General features: G+C 39.4%; 1 protein-coding gene across 1 annotated transcript in view; it reads left to right on the forward strand.

Moving 5' to 3' along the window:
* Nucleotides 1-4587: 4587 nt before the first annotated feature.
* The window catches only part of rgs12b (regulator of G protein signaling 12b), a 148134-nt gene continuing 131077 nt past the window's right edge, over nucleotides 4588-21644 (forward strand). Inside the window, exons 1-2 of the mRNA XM_052019497.1 lie at nucleotides 4588-4779; nucleotides 8428-10475. Coding sequence (XP_051875457.1) covers nucleotides 8580-10475 — 1896 coding nt within the window. The 5' untranslated portion in view covers nucleotides 4588-4779; nucleotides 8428-8579. The remainder of the gene's footprint in view (nucleotides 4780-8427; nucleotides 10476-21644) is intronic.

The following is a 21644-nucleotide window of genomic DNA, read 5'->3' on the forward strand; positions in this document are numbered from 1 at the left end:
AGTACAATATTGTGCTGTTTGACTGACTACTTAGACAAACAATCTGATTCAAGGATTGCACGAGAAGTGATGGAATAACAAAGAGTCAACATCTTCCCTGCTCCCACTTGTCGTCTTAAAAAAAACATCACTTACAATATACTTCCCAAGAAGTGACCTTTTTTTATATCTCACTTAATAATAAACTGTGTTTGGCATCTTTTAATGTTCTTTTTTGATTACAGACCATCACAGCATTAAATAGGTCATATGCTATTTTTCTCCCTAATCTATTCTTGTTCTGCTGTTTTTTGAATACAGTATAATCTCATTTTCAAGCTACAAATAATTTTAAGATGTTTTACAGTCTGCTTCAACAAAAGGTTTAGGCAGGAAATTCTGCCTTCTAATCAATCTGTATAAAGGATTTGTACCTTAACCATTCTCAAAAAAAAATTTGCAATTGGTTGTAAGACCTATTACCTGCTCAATATACTCTGTATATTAAAAATTATCGTCCTTGTAATTAAATCTTGCAATGATTTCCTTCTGCTGTAACCTCCAGTAACACAACATACTCCCCTGCTGAACTCAACATTGCTCTTAATCTAGTCTTGTTATAATCTCTCCTTTTGCTTCCCCGTCATTGGTTTCTATTGCTTTTAGCTACACTGTGGAATCTCTTCTTTCACTCTCCTTCAAAATTTTGCCTAAAATCCACCCCTTGCCCAAGCTTTTGATTACCATCTAATATTTCCCCTACTTCTCCCCTTTGTGAAGTGTCTTGATTACTCCTACACTGAGTATAGGTGGGCTAGACTTGGGATGTTCTATTGTCGGAGGTCTTGGTTGTGAACTCATCTGGGAAAAAGTTGCTCTAAACATTGGAAATCCAAAATTATATGGATTCTGGATTATTTTTGTAGATGGGTAGGTGGGGAATAAGTATCAAATGTAATCCCAAAATTTAAAAAAGAGAGAAATCAAGAGATATGAGGATAATGCAGGCAAATGGTGGTGTGAAGAAGACCAGTCATGAACAGGCTTTGAAGGGTCAAATGGCCTACTATTTATTATGTTCTTGTGCAGGAAACTGATCTGGTTGCTTTATTAATTGGAGACAATGGCTGTATTCCTGTTGAGTCATGTCAGCATATTTCAAACCTCTATTTGAACACACGTAGTGTTTTCTCCCAATATCTTGGCTGCCGTTCCTAATCCAGTCAAGCAAATTCATCCCATTTTTGCTTGTTGAGGGGAGTTTGCTCTCTGCAAAATGGCCACCTTGTTTAACTACATAACAAAAGGCAATGTTCACATTTTCTGAAGGATGATTAAAGAACAAATCATGGAGTCGTACAGCATAACAGGAGGCATTCAACCCATCATGTTGTTTAAAGGAGCTATCAAATTAGTCCCTTCCATTGCTCTTTCCACAGAGCTTTGGAATGACTTTCAACAGTAAATTTCAAATTACTTGAGAATAATCTGTTTTATGAAAACAGATTATTATCAAAGATTTTTTTTTCCTCAAGTGGAATATTGTGGAGTAAACCCCAACTGTGGGTGCTAAGGAATGATTGTGGGATCTTGTTCCAAGCCCATGACTCTCCAAGAGTTCTTTCTGTTGTCTGTGGGTGTGTGACAACCAGCTCTTGTGCTGTGATTCCAGCTCTCTGAAATAGTTGTAGAATTACTGAATGATTACAGTGTTGGAAAAAGAACTTCAAGTCTACCTTGGCACAGTACTGTAGTGGTTAGCATAACACTATTACAGTGCCAGTGACCTGGGTTCAATTCCACCGCTGTCTGTAAGGACTTTGTACGTTCTCTCAGTGCCTGCGTGGGTTTCCTTCCACATTCCAAAGACGTACAGGTTAGGAGCTGTGGGCATGCTATGTTGGCACCGTAAGAATGGTGACACTTGTGGGCTGCCCCCAGCACATTTTCAGTAACGCAAAAAGATGCATTTCACTGTGTGTTTTGATGTACATGTGACTAATAACTAAACTTATGTAAGCTAGTTTCAATCCCTTCCCTCTCCCCAAACGTCAACAGTCCATTTCCCTCCACAGATGCTGCCTGACCCAGAGTTCCTCCAGTAGTTAATTTGCTGCTCCAGATTCTAACATCTCTTGTTTACCCTTCTGCCACTAGAACAGTATCTTGCTTGAGCTACACCAGAGAATATAGTCCAGTCTACTTAATTTCTCCTCAAGGAGCAAACAAGCCATTCCTGGAACCAGTCTAGTGATCTTTGCAGCTCCCTCTCTTTTTCTATGCTAAGTATATCCTTAGGTAAAGAGACCAAAACTGGATGTAGTATTCTAGCTGTGGTCTCACAGAAGGCTTCAATTGTGGCCTTGTTAATTTGCTTAGTCTCCACTGACCTGCGTATTCAGAAGGTTGGTCACAGATATCACTGGAAATTTGTTCCAGAGACACCAAAAAAAAGTGGGAAAGTGACCCTGTACTCATAACAGGAGCTGAAATGTACAAATCGGAGTTTAAATAGAGGTTGTTATATCCATGGATGGGAATGTTGCCAGTAACCTTTAAAGTATCCAGGGGGTTTTATTATATGGGAAGTTAGTGCCCACTATTCCTTTCGAATAACAAGGACAGTGTACATAATTGCAATTTCCTCCAGCATCTTGTGTGCTGGCATAATTGCAATGGTGCAATTCTAGATTTAATTCGTTTTGTTAATAACGTTGCTTGGTTTTGTGAAAGGTTAAAGTGATGCTGTGGTACAGAGACAGAAGTGGCCGTCAAGCCTTTACAAGTGACATGTAGACCATCGCTCTCAGAGTCAATCAAAATCCAGTTTATGGTCACATGCACAAATACACATATGGACAGGTGCAAAGAAAAACTTGCAGCAGTGGTGTCACAGGCACATAGCACCAGAGAAGCAGCATTCACAAGAAAAACAAATTGTATACAATTTTTACAAGAAAGAACATAATTAGGTCAAGGTCCATTTTAGTGCAAAGTGGTCATTGTGTTGCTAAACTGTAGTGATTGGGGTTGTGCAGGTTGGTTCAAGTACTGAATGGTTGAAGGGAAGTAGCTGTTCTTGAACCTGGCGGTGTGGGACTTCAGGCTTCTGCACCTCCTGCCCTATGGTAGTTGCGAGAAGATGACATGACCCGGATGGTGGTGATCTTTAATGATGGATATTGCCACCTTGAGGCAGCACCTCCTGTAGATACTTCCGATGGGGAGGGATGTGCCCCTGATGTATTGGTATATTATTGTCACTTGTACTGAGGTACAGTGAAAAACTTGTCTTGCATACCGATTGTACAGGTCAATTCATTACACAGTGCGGTTACATTGAGTTAGTACAGAGTGCATTGAGGTAGTACAGGTAAAAACAATAACAGTACAGAGTAAAGTGTCACAGCTACAGAGAGAGTGCAGTGCAATAAGGTACAAGGTCACAACAAGGTAGATCGTGAGGTCATAGTCCATCTCATCGTTCAATAGTCTTATCACCCTGGGATAGAAGCTGTCTGGTGGTACGTGCCCTCCGGCTCTTGTATCTTCTACCTGATGGAAGAAGAGAGAATGACCAGGGTGGGTGGGGTCTTTGATTATGCTGGCTGCTTCACCAAGACAACGAGAGGTAAATTCCAAGGAGGGGAGGCTGGTGTCCGTGACGCGCTGGGCTGTGTCTACAGTTCTGTGCAGTTTCTTGCGGTCCAGAGCAGAGCAGTTGCAGTACCAAGCCGTGATGCATCCGGATAGGATGCTTTCTGTGGTGGGGATCTTTGACCATGGATGTTGCCTCCTTGAGGCGGCACCTCCGGTAGCCACTGCCAACCGTGGGGAAGGGATGTGCCCCTGATGTATTGGGCTGAGCCCGCGCCTCTCCGCTGCTCCTGGCGCTCCTCCGGGGCGAGCGCGCGCGCACAACCGCGCCCAAGCCCGGGCAACACGCGCGCGCGCACGCGGCTGCGCCGGGACACGCGGGCGGACGGGCGCGCGCCTCTGCGCTCCCAACGGAATTCCATCTTTTCAAAAATTAACGGACGCCGTGCCCGCTCGCTCGGCGCCCGAGGGAAGGAAGGAAACCCCTCAGACTTGGTTTGATGCCACAGGGGTTGATTTTCGTTGGTCTTTCGGCTTCTTCCATATTTAAAAGGAGTTATAAATGGAACTTTAAAAAAATACATTCGTTTTATCGTTGGCCGGACCCCATTGTTGGACCGCGTCTGTTTCAGTTGACAACGGTTGCGGGGCAATGGGTCTGTTTTTTTTCGTTATACATCCCTGTTCGTACGCAATGTCAGTCATCTTTTTAATTAAAATTGGTGGATGACTTTGCAACAAATAAAAATCTGCCGTTTTATAAACTTACATTTACGTCGGCCTGACGCGCAGGTTACATCCTCCCTTCGAGGCAGAAAAACCCCCGCTGGAGCTCGCCGTCAATCAAGCGCGATGGTAGTGGGGAGGGCGGGAACTGTGGGTGAGTGATGGTCGCCTCCTCCAATAGGAAGGGCGGTTGCTCTTGGAGACCGCGTCGAAACACGGAGTTCTCTTTGCTGATTGGTGGAGCCTGTCCGCCATATAGGCAGGGCAAGAGCCTCCGCCCCTCCTACCTCTTACAGGGCAACAGTTGCGCGCTGCAAGTTTTCGAGGGGGAGAGAAGTCTCCGAAGTTACAGAACAAGGAGCCATTTGGAGTGGTCCCTGGGGCAACTTTCCATCCCCAGCACGGATGCTCTACAGTCTGTAAGACTGGGTGCGGATGCATTTAACACGCTTGAGAATTTAGGGCTAAGATGCTTCGGTATGTAAAAAAGAAATTGGGGAAAAAATGTTTTCTATTGTTGGTTGCACGCCTTTTGTCTTTTATTCAGCATTTAGTTTTGTGTTGATGTTTGTGCCACGCAACGTGGAAAACCACTTTGGTTTTGAGGTGATTGGAGGGCGGATTTCGTCCGCCCTTTTATCCCGGGAGCGGTGTCTGAAGCGCCCAAACACGACCGTTAAAAATCAAATCCTCCAGCTAGGTTTTATCGATCCCATTTAAAAAAAACATTTAAAATGCAGAGAGTGCAGAGAAGCAGCTTTAAACAAAAAACCTGTTACGGAGTATCCTTAAACTTTCAAAGTTTCCTACCGCATTGTTGATTTTTTTCTTCCTCTTGATGAATTGGAAATCTGGCGTATTTTAATATTTTTTTAAAACCTGGAGCGGATTATGAATGCAATGGCGAAGTTTAGTAACTTTAAGTCATTAAATACAAGAGATAATTTGAGGTTTGATAGTTGATACATTTATATTTGAGCATGGATACAGATACGAGCATTTTGAGTTGGTAGAGTATAAGAATAGTGCTTTTAAAATGTTACTTAAAATTATATTTGCCTATTTTGGTTGCAGTAAATTTTGCTTATTAATCAGGACGTTTAAATTTATCTCATGAGTACAGCCTTTATAAGAGTGCTGTGATTAGTTCATTTGTAATCTATTATAATAACAGATGAAAAGGATGAAAGGTTGTACTTCACAAGATGCTGCCTCATCTATTGAGAACTTTCAGGATTTTCTGCTCTTATTTCGGAAAGACAGAATTATATAATGCTGCTTGTGATCTCAAGATGTCTCAAAATACTTTACAATCAATGAAATACTTATGGAGTGTAGTCACTGTTCTAATGTAGGAAATAGAGTGCCAGTTTGTTCATAGCAAGTCCTGCACGAACACAAGCTGATAATGACTGGTAATCTGTTTTAATAATGATCATTGATAAATATTGACCAGGACACTGTGGATGACCGCCCTGCTGCTTTATTTTAAAATAGTGCTCATCCTTTTTCCATCTGCTTGAAAAGGCAAATTGGATCTGAGTTTAATGTCTCACCCGAATGTTGGAGCATATCTAATTGTAGCAACTCATCTTTGGTTGTGTGGTCTTATCTCTACGTAGGGTTATGCAGATATATGGCACAGGTTTGGGCCACTTTTTCCAACCAATGCATTGCCAGCATTTCAAACATAGAACAGTGCAGTACAGCACAGCACAAGAACAGGCCCTTTGGCCCATGATGTTGTGCCAAACTGAGTGCCCAACTAAACTAATCCCCTCTGTCTACCCAATGTCCACATCCCTCCATTCTCGACACGTCCATGTCTCTATCTAAGAGCCTCTTAAATGCCTCTATTGTATATGCCTTCACTACCACCCCTAGTAGCACATTCCAGGCACCCACCACTCTGTGTCTAAAATAAAAACCTTGCCCCTCGCATCTCCTTTGAATTCAGCCCCTCTCAAATGCATGACCTCTAGTATTAGACGTTGGGGGGGGGGGGGGGGAGGTACGGGCTGTCTACTCTATCTATGCCTCTCATAGTCTTGTAAACATAGATCAGATTTTCCCCTCAGCCTCCACCGCTCCAGAGAAAGCAACCCAGGTTTGTCTAACCTCTCCTCATACCACATGCCCTCTAATCCAGGCTGCATTCTAGTAAACCTCATCTGCCTTTCTGCTCCCCTTGGAATGCTTTCCTTTTTTTCTTATTGAAATCTGTGTGTTATCTTGTATTCCCTTCTCCCTCATTTGCTTATCCAACCTCCCCTTAAATGCATCAGTGCTTTTCCCTTTAACCATTCCCTGTGGTAGTGAGTTTCAAATTCTCTCCACTCTGGGGAAAGATGCTTCTTCTGAATTCCTTATTAGATTTCCTGGAGGAATGACGGCATCTAGTTATGTTCTTCCCCATAAGTGGAAACATCACTTTATATCCACTCTTTTAAAACCCTTCAGAATCAGATTTATTGTCACTGACTTATATGATATGATTTGTAGTTTTGCAGCACAGTGCAAAGATAAAATTACTCTAAATCACAAAATTAAATAAATAATGCAAAAAATAGGAATAATGAGGTAGTGTTCATGAATTGTTCAGAAATCTGATGGCAGAGGGGAATAAGCTGCTTCTGAATTTTTGAGTGTGGGTCTTCGAGCTCCTGTACCTTCCCTCTGATGGTAGTAACGAGAAGAGGGCATGTCCCGGGTGGTGAGGGTCATTAGTGATGGATGCTGCCTTCTTGAGGCGCTGCCTCTTGAAGATGTCCTCAACCTTTGGGAGGGTTGTGCCCGTGATGGAACTGGCTGAGACTATAACCCTCTGCAGCCTCTTGCGATCCTGTGCATTGGAGCTTCTGCATCAGGCTGTGATGCAACCAGTCAGAATGCTCTCCACCCTATGTCTATAGATATTTGTAATAGTTTTTGGTGATGTACTGAATCTCTTCACACTCCTAACAAAGTAGAGCCACTGGTCTGCTGCCTTCGTGATTGCATCAGTGTATTGGGCCCAGGATAGATGCTCTGAGATGTTGGCGTTCAGGATCTTGAAGCTGCTCACCCTTTCCACCACTGACCCCTCCATGAGGACTGGTGTGTGGTCATGATTTGAAGATCTGTTAGGTTACCCCAACCAATGCCACTGTTCCTTCGGAGAAAATACTGTACACGCTTGCCACACTATAGGAAGGATATGATTGCATTGGAGAGGGTGCAGGGGAGATTCACTGGGATGGTGTCTGGATTGGAATGATTCCGTTATGAGGGATTGGATAGGCTGGGTTTGTTTTTCTTGGAGCAGATAGACTGGACCAAATTGAGAAATGTAGATCTATTCTCCATTGCAGTGGTGTTTAAGACCTAAGGGTATAGCTTTAAGAGGGTTAGATAGGATCTCTTGAGGTTAGAGAGGTTCTAGAAATTAGAAGTTAGAGGGATTTTTTGGTTCACCCAGAGGGTGGTTGCAATCTGGAACATGCTGCTTAAGAAGGTGGTGGAGGCAGGTACTCTCACAACATTTAAGAATCATCTGAATGAACCCTTGAATTTGCCAAGGCATAGTATGCTGCAGACCAAATACTAGTAAATGGGATTAGTATGGAAAGGTAACTGATGGTTGGCATGGACATAGTGGGCTGTAGCAGCAGTTTCTGTGCTCTATGATTCGAAAAGAGACCTGATCTCTTCACACTTTCTGATGTGCTTACTGTGACCTTTCTGGTATCTATGGATCATAAATTGAACATCCAGCTTTCTGATACAGTGAGCACACTGAAACTCACTGAAAACAATAAACTGGATAGAAAATGTTGTTTTCTGAGGGTTTTATGAAATGTGTACTTTTTCTGTTGTGAAGGCCTACAGTATTTGTAAGTTCTTCATGATATGCAGGAAAATTTTCAATTTTTGCCTGGCATATGTATCCACAGAGCTTTATTGTACTTTATGTATTTCTGCAAAATAAAACATTTTTGAGGGAAGAAAATGTTGCCCTTTGTAGAATTAGAATTTCATCTGTCTTCAAGGCTAAGTTCTGAAAGTACACTGTCTGCAGCAGGCCAGTTAATCAAAACTGCCATAACGTATGTGGAATTGGCTTGATATATTTTTGTTTCTTTTCAGATGCATCTCTGGGACAATTTGCATTAACTTGGATGGAACTTATAAAGAGATAATTGGAACAAACTTTTTTCCTGAAACATTCAACTGATCGATCCCTGGCTATTTCAATAATGTGTTTACATTAGTATTGTTCTGTTGTGGGAATTTAAATAATGCAAAGACAAGCTGATCAAGTGAAACGTCGTTCAAGCACCAATCCTTCCATTCGGATGAGAAATGTTGATATTGCTAGAGGAAGAACTGGGTATGGATTTACTCTTTCTGGACAAGCTCCATGCGTGCTTAGCTGCATTCTCAAAGGAAGCCCAGCACATTTTGTTGGGCTCAAATCTGGTGATCGCATACTGAGTGTCAATGACATTAATGTTTCTAAAGCCTCTCATGAAGATGTAGTGAAACTGATAGGACAGTGCACAGGTGTACTTCGGCTTGTCATTGCTGATGGTAATAACCACGGTGATACAGGTTCCAGTGATGAAGAACTTAATTTCAGTGAAGACAGAGTGTCATGGGTGAACAATAAGCCGAAGTCCAAAATATTGGGACTGAATAGAGCTGAAAAGGTTGTTGCTGATGTACAGTCGGGTGGGATTTTTAAAATGCTATTTGACAATTCCAATAACTCAAGAAAATATGGTAGGAACTGTATACAGCAGCAAAGACAAGGCACTGAAAAAATCAGTGGGTTTCCTGTTAGTCGTAAAAGTGCAAAAAAGAACCATAATTCACTTTCTGAAGAAGAAGTACAGAAGGTGTTGTATGATGACTCTGTTTTTGTCAATGGTCTTGAAAGCCAAGATGGATTTGTTCTAGATGCTAGCATTTTGAATGTTGGGATGATTGTAGGCTACTTGGGTTCCATAGAATTGCCTTCAACAAGCTCAAATCTGGAAAATGATAGCCTCCAGGCTATCCGTGGGTGCATGCGACGTTTGCGTGCTGAGCAGAAGATTCATTCCCTTGTCCTGATGAAAATAATGCATGATTGTGTTAAACTTTTTAATGATAAACATAGTGTGTTGGCTTTATACCCAGCAGAAAAGTTGGCCTTCAGTGCTGTGTGTCCTGATGACCGGAGATTCTTTGGTCTGGTCACTATGCAGATGTTTGATGATCAGAGCCTTGCTGCTGACAATGAAGGTGGATTGCGGACTTCGTGTCATGTCTTCATGGTCGATCCAGATCTTTGTCAGCACAAAATTCATCAGGGAATTGCTAGGCGTTTTGGTATTGAGTGTACACCAGATCCAGACGCCAGTGGCTGCTTGGAGTTTCCCCCTTCCTCTCAACCTGTTCTTCAGTTTGTATCAGTGTTGTACAAGGACATTGGGGAATCATTTGAAAGTGCACGTACAAGAGCTTTTCTTGATGGAGACTCCTCTGATGGCCAGCAGAACAACAGTATAAGTAGTAACAGTGATAGTGGAATTGGATGCCATAGTCAGGAGGAAAAGAATAATCGGGTTCTAGTTGTTGATCTAGGGACTAGTTCAAACAAACATGCTCCCAGTGCTGCCTGGGGTAATGCACAAGGTAAAGGACACATTCAAGGTACTCAGTGGAATGGTTGTCGTCAGGATTTGGAAAACAAATTTCTTGCATCTCGACTTTCAGAGTTGGCACAGAATGAATGCTCTTTGCATAATGGTAATAGACACCTTATTCCTTCCCGGCTTGACATTCCAGGAACATCCCCACGGTCTGTGTATAATTCAACTAAGAAATCCGATGTTGTGAGCAGTGTGCCTTGTGGGACTCCGAGATGGCTTCCTCTTCATGTCCATAAGGATTGGCAGTACTGTAGCAGTAGTGATCAGGATTCCTATGCAGAATCCACAGATGGATTATCCAGTGTCAACTGTAGTACACTGAAGAAGGATCTTCCTCCTCCAATGAGCAAGATTCAGACAGAAAAGTATAGGGTCGGAAGTGGCTTAAGCCAGCCTTTTCGAAATGTAGTTCAAAAGAATGAACTGACCAGTAAACTGTTTGGCGTGGAAAAAATGTTTGGGATACAACAAAATAACAAGAAAAGCAAAGATAACAAGGTATGTGGTTTTATTAGAGCACTGTATGCGTTTGAAAGCAAGATGTTTTTGATAAATTATCAAAGGTGCACACTAGAACTACTTTTGCTTTGCAACTTGTTTTTAAGAAACCTGAGGTAGCATGTTTCTGTTTATCCTTTACAGCTGCCAGAGTTACCTTCTAATTGCAAGCACGTAACAGTGATTCATCCATTTTTGGCTTCAACTAACTTGTTGCATGTGCTTGTAATAATTCTAAACAATTACACTACTCCTTACATGCTGTAGAATACATCGACCTTACCTTAAAGATGATTTATCTTCCCTTTACAGTAAAAAGCGTTTACAAAGGCTTTAAGTCGCTGTGAAGTCGGCTGACGGAAGCAGGGTGCCTGTGGTATGTGCGTACATACTGAAGATACTACATCTGTAGTGTGCCAAAGTATTTATGTGCACTACAGAAATTGTTGCAAAACTTTTTCCTTCATGTCCACTAGGTGTATTAAACTTAGCCATGAAATGAGAGAGTTTACATGAGCTGTTTAATGCATTGTAAGAAACAGATGTATCCAGTGCATGTAAATTATATAATTGACATGGGATATACATCATTTTTATACATTTTAAAGTATAATTGAATAGTTAATTGTGGATGAGGGAGAGAGGATGCTCGAATTTGTTTCTAACAATCATGTTCAAGAAGTTATTTTATGTAACTGGTTTGACTGGTAGCTGTAAGTTTCAGTAGTGAAGATTTCTTGTTATATTATGTGATTAATTCCACTATTTCCATCAAGAATTCTGAAAATGAGCATGGAGAGAAACAGCTGGAATATTTAAAGACGCGCTCTGCTGAAGCTTGATTCCCATTAGATTCACTGAATGTTTCTTGGATCTGCTTAATATGCCTCTGGAGTTATGCCCCATGGGTAGTCATGTCCAAGGAAGTAAAATTGTTTTCCTGTTGTGTCTCTCTGTTAGATTTAAATCATTGAGCAATACTGACACATCTTTGTCTTACTTAAACAGAAAGTTGAATTGTACATCTATTGCAGTTTCCTTACTCACTCATCAGTGGAATACAAGACTATATTTATAGTCTTGTTACATATAGGGAAACCTTGAAAATGTCTTTTAGCTGTGTTTAGTTCAGCCAGATCTATGTTTCTAAGCCAGGTTATACACATATGGCTAATTTTGTCAGAAAGCAAAAAATTGCAGGTGCTGGAAAACTGAGGTTTATTTTTAAAAAGAAACAAAATGCCAGGAAGAGCAGGTCAAGCAGCAACTGCAGGGAGAGAAACAGTTCACTTCTTAGATCAATGACTTTGCTGGCCAAAAGTCATCAACCTGAAACAGTTCTCTCTTCCTCTTCCCACAGATGCTGCCTGACATGCTGAGTATTTCTAGCATTGATGTTTGTGGGATTTTAAAAGCCTGACCTCGGTTTGTGGGTGTTGGTGAACAGCATGAATAAAATGTTAATTTTGTGTGTTCCAGTCTGAGATGTTCTGCTAAGAACTTCCTTCATTGAACCATTTAAAAAAAAATCACTTGAAGCTGCTCATGCTTTCCACCGCCGACCCCTCAATGAGGACTGGTGTGTGTTTTCCCGACTTCCCCTTCCTGAAGTCCACAATCAGTTCCTTGGTCTTGCTGACATTGAGTGCGAGGTTGTTGTTGCAACACCACTCAACCAGCCGAACTGTCTCACTCCTGTACGCCTCCTCGTCGCTATCTGAGGTTCTACCAACAATAGTAGTGTCATTGGTGAATTTATAGATGGTGTTTGAGCTGTGCTTAGCTGCACAGCAAGTTCCAACTTGGGCTGCATTTTGGGAACAGTATTTAACAAAAGTTTGATCTGGTGGAGAGTATTCCATTATTTTATTTACTTATGGCAACTCTCATTGAATCACAGAATACTTGAGTTACCTTATCACCTCTGGAGTTCTTGCCATAGATCCTGCAATGGTGCTCTTTCAGGAGCCACATTCTAAAACAATTTCAGAGATTGTAAGAGCTTTCCCTTTTTAATAAATCTAGCTTTCCCTTTAACTATTTTGGGAATACCGTAGAAATGTCATCATCTTAATATCTTAAACCTCCATGAGATCAACTTGAAATTACTCTGCTGTGGTGTGGTGGTGGGGGGGTGGAGATAGAAACTTTTGAAGTGTCTGTTCAAAACAATAAATGCTTTCAAAAATTAAGGGAATGTAATCGCCTGAACCGAGAATTGTCTTTTGGCCTTGAAATTATAATCCCAATGCACTATAACATGCTTTAAAAATAATGCAGAACACATTTAAAATGTACAAATTTCTGCTTTCATTATGTTTTTGGAGAAACTGAGTACTTATTTGGGAAATCGTGTTGGAACAACTCCAAAGCAAGAAAAATAAATTTGGATAGCCATCACGTTGATCGTGAGTATGGCCTTAGTAGCTTTTCTCCTTGAAAAGCAAATGATAAGTGATACACATGAGTTTTTATTCAATTTAATAAAATTTAGGGAATAGCATATTTTTTAAAAATCTGTAATTCTGCAGAAGTTTGCATTTTTTTGCACTTTTCATGGTAAGGAGAAAACAATGTTGGAGACCATTAGTAGATCAGGCAGTATCTCTGGAGAAAAGCAGAGAACCTTTCAGCACAATGTCTATCAGAACTGGAAAAGTGAGAAAACGAGCATAGTTTATTTTGCAGTGAGGGACAGAGGCTATGGATAATAAAGGATGTAAAAGTCAGGGTTGCCCAATTATTTTCGACAGCAAGGCAAACCTTGTTGATGAGAGGAGCAGAGATTCAAACATTGAAGAAGCTCTTCCTCTCTCTGGCAGGATTTCTCTCTCTCTTTTACTTTGATTGCCCTCGGTGCTCTCTGCATTTTGTCTATGATGTTGACCAACCCTCACTCTCACAGCATCTCATTTTGTTCAGTCTGCAAGGTGACCTGAGGTTCCAGTTGTGTTTTGCTTTAATCCTCCATCCCACTCTCTCTCTCATTAACTAGCTGGGAGCAAAAGCAATTGTGTCATCTAGTCTCAGATTATTCCTTTTGTTTGTCCAGTCCTCTTCTCTGCATCTTAAAGCACGTTTTCTCATTTTTCCAGTTCTGATGAAGGATCATTGATTTGAAATGTTTCTCACTACGTGGATGCTGTTTGACCTGCTCTGTAACCCTGGCATTTTCTGATTTTATTTCTTCATATTTTTGGCATCAGCTTTTTGTTGTTTCATGGTGTTAAGGATTTTCCTCATCGTAAGTGTCTTTAACAAGGTGAGTCTTTACTAGATTTGTGAAATTTGCAGCATCACAAATTAGGACAAAAGCATGTCTTAGGGCTTCAGATAAGCATAAATTATTTATCTATTGTGCCTAACTAATCAGGTTTGTAGAGTACAGTAGACAGATGGATACTGTGTCTGCAATTAATGCCTGTATTGACATTTAATAGGGCTAGATGGATGATACAAATGTTAAATATCCAAGCACACACAATTTTGGAGCAGCCAAATGAGATTGCTAAATATTATGATCCAACATAACTGTAATTATGGATAAATACAAAAATTCATTTGAGCTTTAACCTCATTAGTGTGGCATTAGAATGAAGTTAAAATTGATATTACTTTAGAAATAGTTAAATTTTATTGGTTACTGTTTTGAAAAATATGCTCCTTGACATTTTCATTTTTTTTTAGGATGAGGTGTATGAGGTGCATTTAATAATTTGCTGTCTGTATCACAAAAGTGAAGCTCAGTTTTAAGGAAAGAAAAGCATTTATCTCTTATCAAAAGGCTCTATGCTGCATACTTCCCTCTCTATTACCAATCCTAGAAATAGAAATGCAGAGAACTAAAGGAAATAAACTTTGAGTACACCTCATAAGTTGATCAATAATTCATGTAACAATCAGTTTGTAAAATATTGCATAAATGTTGAAAGTGTTTTTTTCTACTTACTTTGGCTAACATTTTAAAGGCTTAGTTTGGAGAGAACAATTTTACCTGCCTCGGTCTAGCTAACTTTCGTAGATGACCAGGTACTCCTTTGAGGAGTGCTCCATCATTTTATGTATTCACATTTTGTAGCATCACACAAATCATGAAATACAAACTGCTTGTCTGAGTTGAGCATGGCAAACTGCTAGACAAGAAGTCTGATTGAACCTTTATTCTGTCCACAATTTATTTCCCCTTATTCATAAATGCATGAGGTTTTTGTAGGGCTTGGTTAAACTTGAAACCAAGTATCTGTCCATCTTTGTGAGTCTCACATACTTACAAAAATAAAATCATAAGCAGTAGTATTTGGTTCATCAAATAGAACATCATGACCAAGCACATCTACATGTTACCACTTACTTACTATACAATCTCCTTTATAAGGCCAGAAACCAGCAGTGCTATTGGCAAATTTAAGGGACAGATTTCTTCCTGCTCTCAAAAGGTGACGAAACAAAGAGACTACGAGTTGGTGGTATAAACAGTACTCACTAACCTATAATCATGATGATGACACTGATCTCTTCCAGCTTCCATTTGAATTCTTGCAGCAAATCCACATTTTTGCATTTGCCAATATCATCCAATTCTCTGCATGATGTATACTTTTTGAGCTTAAATGCCATATGCTATGGGTCAGTTCTCATAATTTAAATGAAATGGCCCCAGAATCAGTACTTTCTAAACATATAACAAGCTCCGTTTCTCTCAATCTACTTTATACTTTGTATAAATATTGAGGTGTTGCTAAGGGTATCAACCAAAATACATTAGATGTACTTTGGAGGACATTACACTTCATAAGTAATTTACTTATACGTCAAACGTTCATTGGTTTCTCATTAAAATTAGGGCACTGGGTATGCTGTTTTAATGATTTGTGTAATATAGCACCATGCCATTTTCCCATGGTGGTCTTCAGCATACAATCCTAATTGTGCTTCATACAACGAAATTGTGTTTGTGTCATGACATTGCTTTTAGACATGCATAACACAACATTTATCCAAAATTGAAAGAAGGCTACTCGATATATGCTACTTTCTTCTTGGGAGTAAATTTAGACTATAATGAATGCAGTTCTGCTCATTTTCACTGTTCAGTGCTTCAGTAAGCTTCTGAAAATACAACTATTGCAAAACAAAATGTGATTGCCTTGCTGACCAACATTACAACCTTTGCAATGAAAGTTAGAGTTAGTGAGGTAATGTAGGGGCTTAAAATGTTGACGTTTATGATAGCTATGAAATTAAAGTGTGCATAATTTTTTTGTCAAGTGTAAAATTATTTATTAGAATAGCTTCTAGACTAAAGAAGAAACTTCGTCTGTTTGCTTTGGGTAATTTTATGAAAAGCGGTCAAACCAGTTTGCACAGAAAGCTCCAATTCTTTCTGTACAAGGTATATATTGATCTTTCGAGCGATTAACTGAAAATTTTTAGCCTTGGATTATGTTCACAACTGGAGTTCTTTCTGTTTTTGAATGATGCAAATGGTTTGCCTGAGTTTCATAATAGCTTCAATTAATATGGGCAGAAATATATTTGGCATAATGGACATTGTTCTAGTTCTTTCACACCCGTCACCTTCATCATGCAGCCTTTTCTGTCATACAAACAAGTTACTTGAAATACTAGGCAAATTTGGCAACGTTCTGAGGAAAGGGAAATAGAGTTGATGTTTTGGGTCAAAGACCCTTCAACAGAACAGTCATGAAAACATTAAACTTTATTTCTCTCTCTGCACAGTGCTGCCTGACTTGCTGAGTATTTCCAGCACATTGTTTTTATTTCATATTTCCAGAATCGGTACTCATTTTTTTTATTTTCAACCTTTTCTGCCAATTTTATTTTTAAATACTGGTCAGATTAATTCCAGCAACTCCTGAAGTAATAACAGTATTCCCTCTTTCCTGCTTAAGAGTTCTCAATTGCTCTTGCAGGTTTTATTACAGAAGTTTCATGCTTGCCAATGGCAGCTAATATTTCACTACCTGTATTGTCATATCTTGTTAATGATGCAAAATGACAGATGACTCTCATTCAGGTGTTTGTACTGCAGCTTCTTGAATTAAGTCAAAATTATCTGATGTGGGTTTGAAACTGGAACTGATAATTACAGCAAGTTTTCTCACTCTTGATACTGATAACAGCACTACAGTGTGTCAGAATTTGTAGTATCTTGAGGCAGTATTTATGTACTAAAATGATGAATTGTAGAATTTGATAACCGGATACCTGCTGACTGTTGAGCAGCCCTCCAGCAGATGGGCTGCAGTGGAAGCAAAGTTTTTGTCCAGGTTTCTTGATTGTCCTGAAATCAAGATTGGTTTTCGATTTTATTTTATATTTTACTTTAAGATTTCTAATAATCTTGGCAAAGGAAAATAATAAAGATGAATTAATGTCTATATCTATGGAATTTTGGATTCCATAAATCTGGTTATTTGTGGACTGACAAAGCATAACAAAAGCAAAATTCTGAATGCTGGTTATCTGGAAAATGTTGGACGGCATTCAGTGGGGCAGGTAACATCTGTTGGGAATGAAACTGAGTTGACATTTCAGGTTGATAAGGTTTTTTTGTCTGACCCACTGAGTGTTTTCTACCGTTTCCTTTGTATTTGTGATTAGTAAATGGAGTCATGAAAACAGTTTGATTGTAGGGTATTTTTAAAAACAAAAATGGGTTCATTAATACAAAGTGTTAAAAAAAGATGATGCTGACGATACACAGTAAGGTTATGTTATTGTGGACTTCATGCCACTGATACAGAACCTGCTCATGTAATTGTCTTTGCTGAAAGAGGCCTCAGCAGCTAACCTAGTGAAACGTGATACAGGACTTTAAAATAATGAAAGGTGGATTAAAAATAATCATTCAACTAGTACAGTTTGACTGGATAACAGAAATGGAATATTCAAAAAGCTCAACATTTCTACCTCCCGGCTGCTGTGTGGTGGATATGTAGAGTAGACTTCTATAAACATAAAATTGATTTGGCATTAAAGGGCACCATTGAAAGTGAGCTACATTTGAAATTTTGATGACTGTGCTTTTATTTTTATAACGAGCAAGAAAATGGAACTTAAAGGTGATTAGAAGGCGTTTATGGAGTAATAAGCTTAAATCCTAGATAGTATAGCTTGCAGGAATAGTTTTTCTGATTTCTTATATATAGTCCCATGAAAAGGACAAATAGGACTCATTGAAATTGTTCAAAGGTCTGGCAGTTATAAGCTCATTTGAAAAGATGTAGTTCAGACATCCAACAGACCAGGTGTACATAGGCTTTTAACAGGATGCATATTCTATTTTTGGTATACAGTATTTCCTAAAGGAAAAGCAACTCAAACAATGAGTGAATAAAATTGCTACTTTGGCCCTTCAATACTTCGCAAGCTGTTACTAATTCTTCAATGGTGAGATAATACAACAAGGGAGATTGGTGATAATTCTAACAAATGAAAAATGTTGGCAAGATTATCCAATGACTCCCAGTGGTGATGGCACAGCAGTCAAGAAGTTAGGTTACTTTTCAAGCTTTCTTAAAATTACTGATAAATATAACATTCCATTTAGGCTTTTAAATAAAGTCCAGATGGAAAGTAGTGTAATAATATGTACTGGAACTAATACAAGAAATAAAAAAAAACTGTTTTCAATAAAAGGTGGATTTTTTATATGTAGAATTAGCTTGGTTTGCTTTAATGTTTTACTTCTAAGGTGCTGCTGCGTCATCTCAATGTTATCAGTCTTCTGACTGTTCTTGTAGACATTTGTTAGGTCTCAATAATGCATCTTTTGTTTTATCCAACACCATCCTCTTTAACACCTGGAATGGGAGAAGCACTTTATCGGTCTTCTAATCTCCAGCATCTTTCTTTTCATCAAGGACATGTAGTCCTACTTCACCACTTTTATCCCTCACCAGGACCACGCGAGGCCCCTCCTGTCCTCCTTTGAGAAAAAACTCAACCAGCTAGCATTTACCACCATTACTCTTGGCCTTGCTGGACTAGTTTGTGTATTGAATAACTTTTCCTTTGACTACACCCTTAGCTTCAAATAAAGGATGTATGGAATTAGGAATCGTTATAGGTCTGGCAGTTTAGTGGAATGCATAGAATGATATATTTTTTTAAGTTTTTCTTCTGTCTTTCTTTCCAATATATTGGTGAATTGGTGACTATTGGTCTTGAATCTGCATTTCCCTGAGGTAATTTTCTTTTAATTACTTTGCTTCCTACTTCTACCTTTCTCTCTTATCCTGAACATTGTGTTTCTACTTTAACAAGTTTTGTCTTTTATTTATGTCAGATTTGCTGTGTATTTTTATTGTACACTTTAAATATAATTTCCTAATGGAAGTTCATTTATTCATAATTTTAGTGTTTTATGCTATTTTGCACAATGCAGTTCATAATCTCAACAATGCCACAATGGGGATGTGTTGAACAGAGACTCAACACTTTCCTCAGGAAAGGAAATCACTTCCATATGGCTGACAGGCAGAGATTGCTAACAGCTTCAAATAAAAACAAAGTGCTGGAAGTACTCAACTGGTTGGGCAGCACGTATGGAGAGAGAAACACGAGTTAATGTTTCAGGTGATGAACTTCATTAGAACTAGACAGTTAGAAATCAAACATTTGAAGTTGCAATGCTAACAGTTTTACTCTCTCCATAGATGCTGACCGACATGCTGAATGTTTGCTGCATTTTTTTTTATTTCAGATCTATTCAGTTTCTTTGTTTTCAGTTTCTAAAATGCTTCCTTTTTGGATGGAGATCATAATATAATTATGGGTGATGAGGGACACCCAAGTTTCATCCTTCTAGGTAAAGATTGGGTCTGCTGTGAGTGTACCTTCTGTTTCTGGATCCCATGACTCAATGATCATGGAAACCCAACATCAACATTGCCACCATCCTTCAAAAAGGATTGTGGTAACAACTGAAGTATTGGTCTCCTCTCAGTCTCCAGGAAGATTCTTTCCCAAATACTGCTGAACTGACTTCTCCCCCTTATAGAGGAAATCTTCCCTTAGTCCCCATGTGCTATGGGCATGAATTTTGCAATGTGTCAGATCCAGGAAAAATGTTGAAAACCACATAGGTACAGTGTGTGTCCTTTATTGATATGATCTAAGGATTTGACTCCGTTATTTGCAGCACCCAAGTTTGGCTGCCCACAGAAAATAATTACTATATTAAATCTCCTTCATTGCCAGATAATTACCTTCATTCTCTTCAGTGACTCTGCTAAGGAACCCTATGCCATTTGAACTTGAGTCCAGCAGAACTGAGTGATGGCACCAATTTTTTCTTCTGTCTTTCTTGTCATGAAAATAATCAACCAAAACACTCTCCCATTGGTGTTTAGCGTCAGATGGATGGGGACCACTTCAGCTTCTCCTGCCTCCATGCCAAAACCAAGTTTACATTAACCTCTGCTGATGCATGCACTGGGAAGGAGCTACAAACAGCCAAAAAATGATTTCCTTAAGCATACTGCAGCCTGGTGTTGACCCTCAAAGTTGGAAAAACAAAGGTGTTTCAATGACATGGACCAGGCCAATTACTTGCCCCAGGAATGATCATCGTTGATGGACAGGATCTGGAGAACGTTGAACATTTGCATAACTCGCCAGTTGTCCTTCTCAGGCTAATATTGAGGAAGTCCGGATTAGGTTTTGGTGTGCCAGCTTTGCCTTTGGAATCAAGCATTCAATGCCCATGATCAAAAGTACATAAGGCTCTATGGTTGTGTAAAGCAGATTACTTATAAGAACCACCTGATGACCCTGGAATGCATTCACTGAGTCTACCTCTAGAAGATTCTTGGTCCCTTGTAATTTCACAAACTCAATGCCATCAGTATTGAGGCAACAAACATCCAACCTCGGCTGTGACATTGTCTACCTGAGCAGGTGCTACAATCCCAACCCCATCATGCAGTAACAGTTTATGGTGGTTAGAACCAGAATCTGGGAGAAATTAACCTAAGAAAAAGCTATATGGCATCACCTCGCAAGAGAGGGAACATCTCATTTTGTCTTGGAGACACAAAAATAATATTGAAAAGAAAGGAGGCGAGACTTTGGCACTCATAGTTTGACCTTCCCATCATTCGCTGTCTAATGTATGCCAGAAAATCTGTGATTCGAGGATCAGAATGATTGCATGAGCATTTTACATCTTTACCGCTGTAGTGCACTTGTCTGCGAACCTCTACTTGATTTTCACGGAGGAGATGGTTCTTGATTATGAGGACGTACCATTGCAACCAAACTGGAGACAAGGAAGGACATCTTAACTTCATCCTTCCAAATTGATTGAATTTTGGGTTTTTTTTGAGTCTTGAGATCCATATCAGCCACTCGTATTTACCTCTACCTGTCAATATCTGATTAATTAACACCCCCTTCCCCTCTAGTATGCTACTAAAACTTTCCAATATGCCATAATCTTGCCATACCCTAACAAGGAAGTCTATTTTGTAACAGTAAGCTGATAACCTGAATGAAGCAAGACTTCTTGTAAATGAATTACCTGGTGTGTTTTATTTTTTAAATGCACAATATGTGTTGTTCAGTGAAAAGCAGTTTTGATTCCTATTAAAAAATAACACATATTGCACACACACACATAAGCCATTCAGCACAACCATACCATGCTGATGTTCATGGTCCACTCAAGCTTTTCCTCTTATAAATTTATTAACTTCCCTCTTATGCTTGCCCAACTTCTAATTTAATGTATCACTACTATCTCCTTCAACCTATGGTAACAAATACCACATTAACACCACTCAATAAAGAACATTCTTTGAGATTCTCTATTGGATTTCTTGGTGTGTATTCTATAGTAATGGCTTCTAGTTACACTCTTGAAGTCAAAACATTCATCAAATTCTGTAAGATGCCTATTAGGTCATCCCTCAGTTGCTTTCTCTCAGGAGAAAAGAAACAGTGTGTTCATCATTTCCTGATATGTATACTTTTTATTTCTACTGCCATCCTTGAAGATCTTTTCTGCACCCTCCCCAGTGTCTGTTAATCTTTTTTGTAATATGACAACCAGTATGCAGTCCTCTCAAGTGTGGTCAAACCAAGGTTCAGTGCACACTCTGCATTTCAATTCTGCTTTAGAAATAAATCCAGTGTTAAGTTTGC

Source organism: Pristis pectinata, chromosome 7 (genome assembly GCF_009764475.1).
Source record: "Pristis pectinata isolate sPriPec2 chromosome 7, sPriPec2.1.pri, whole genome shotgun sequence".
Classification (NCBI taxonomy): Eukaryota; Metazoa; Chordata; class Chondrichthyes; order Rhinopristiformes; family Pristidae; genus Pristis; species Pristis pectinata.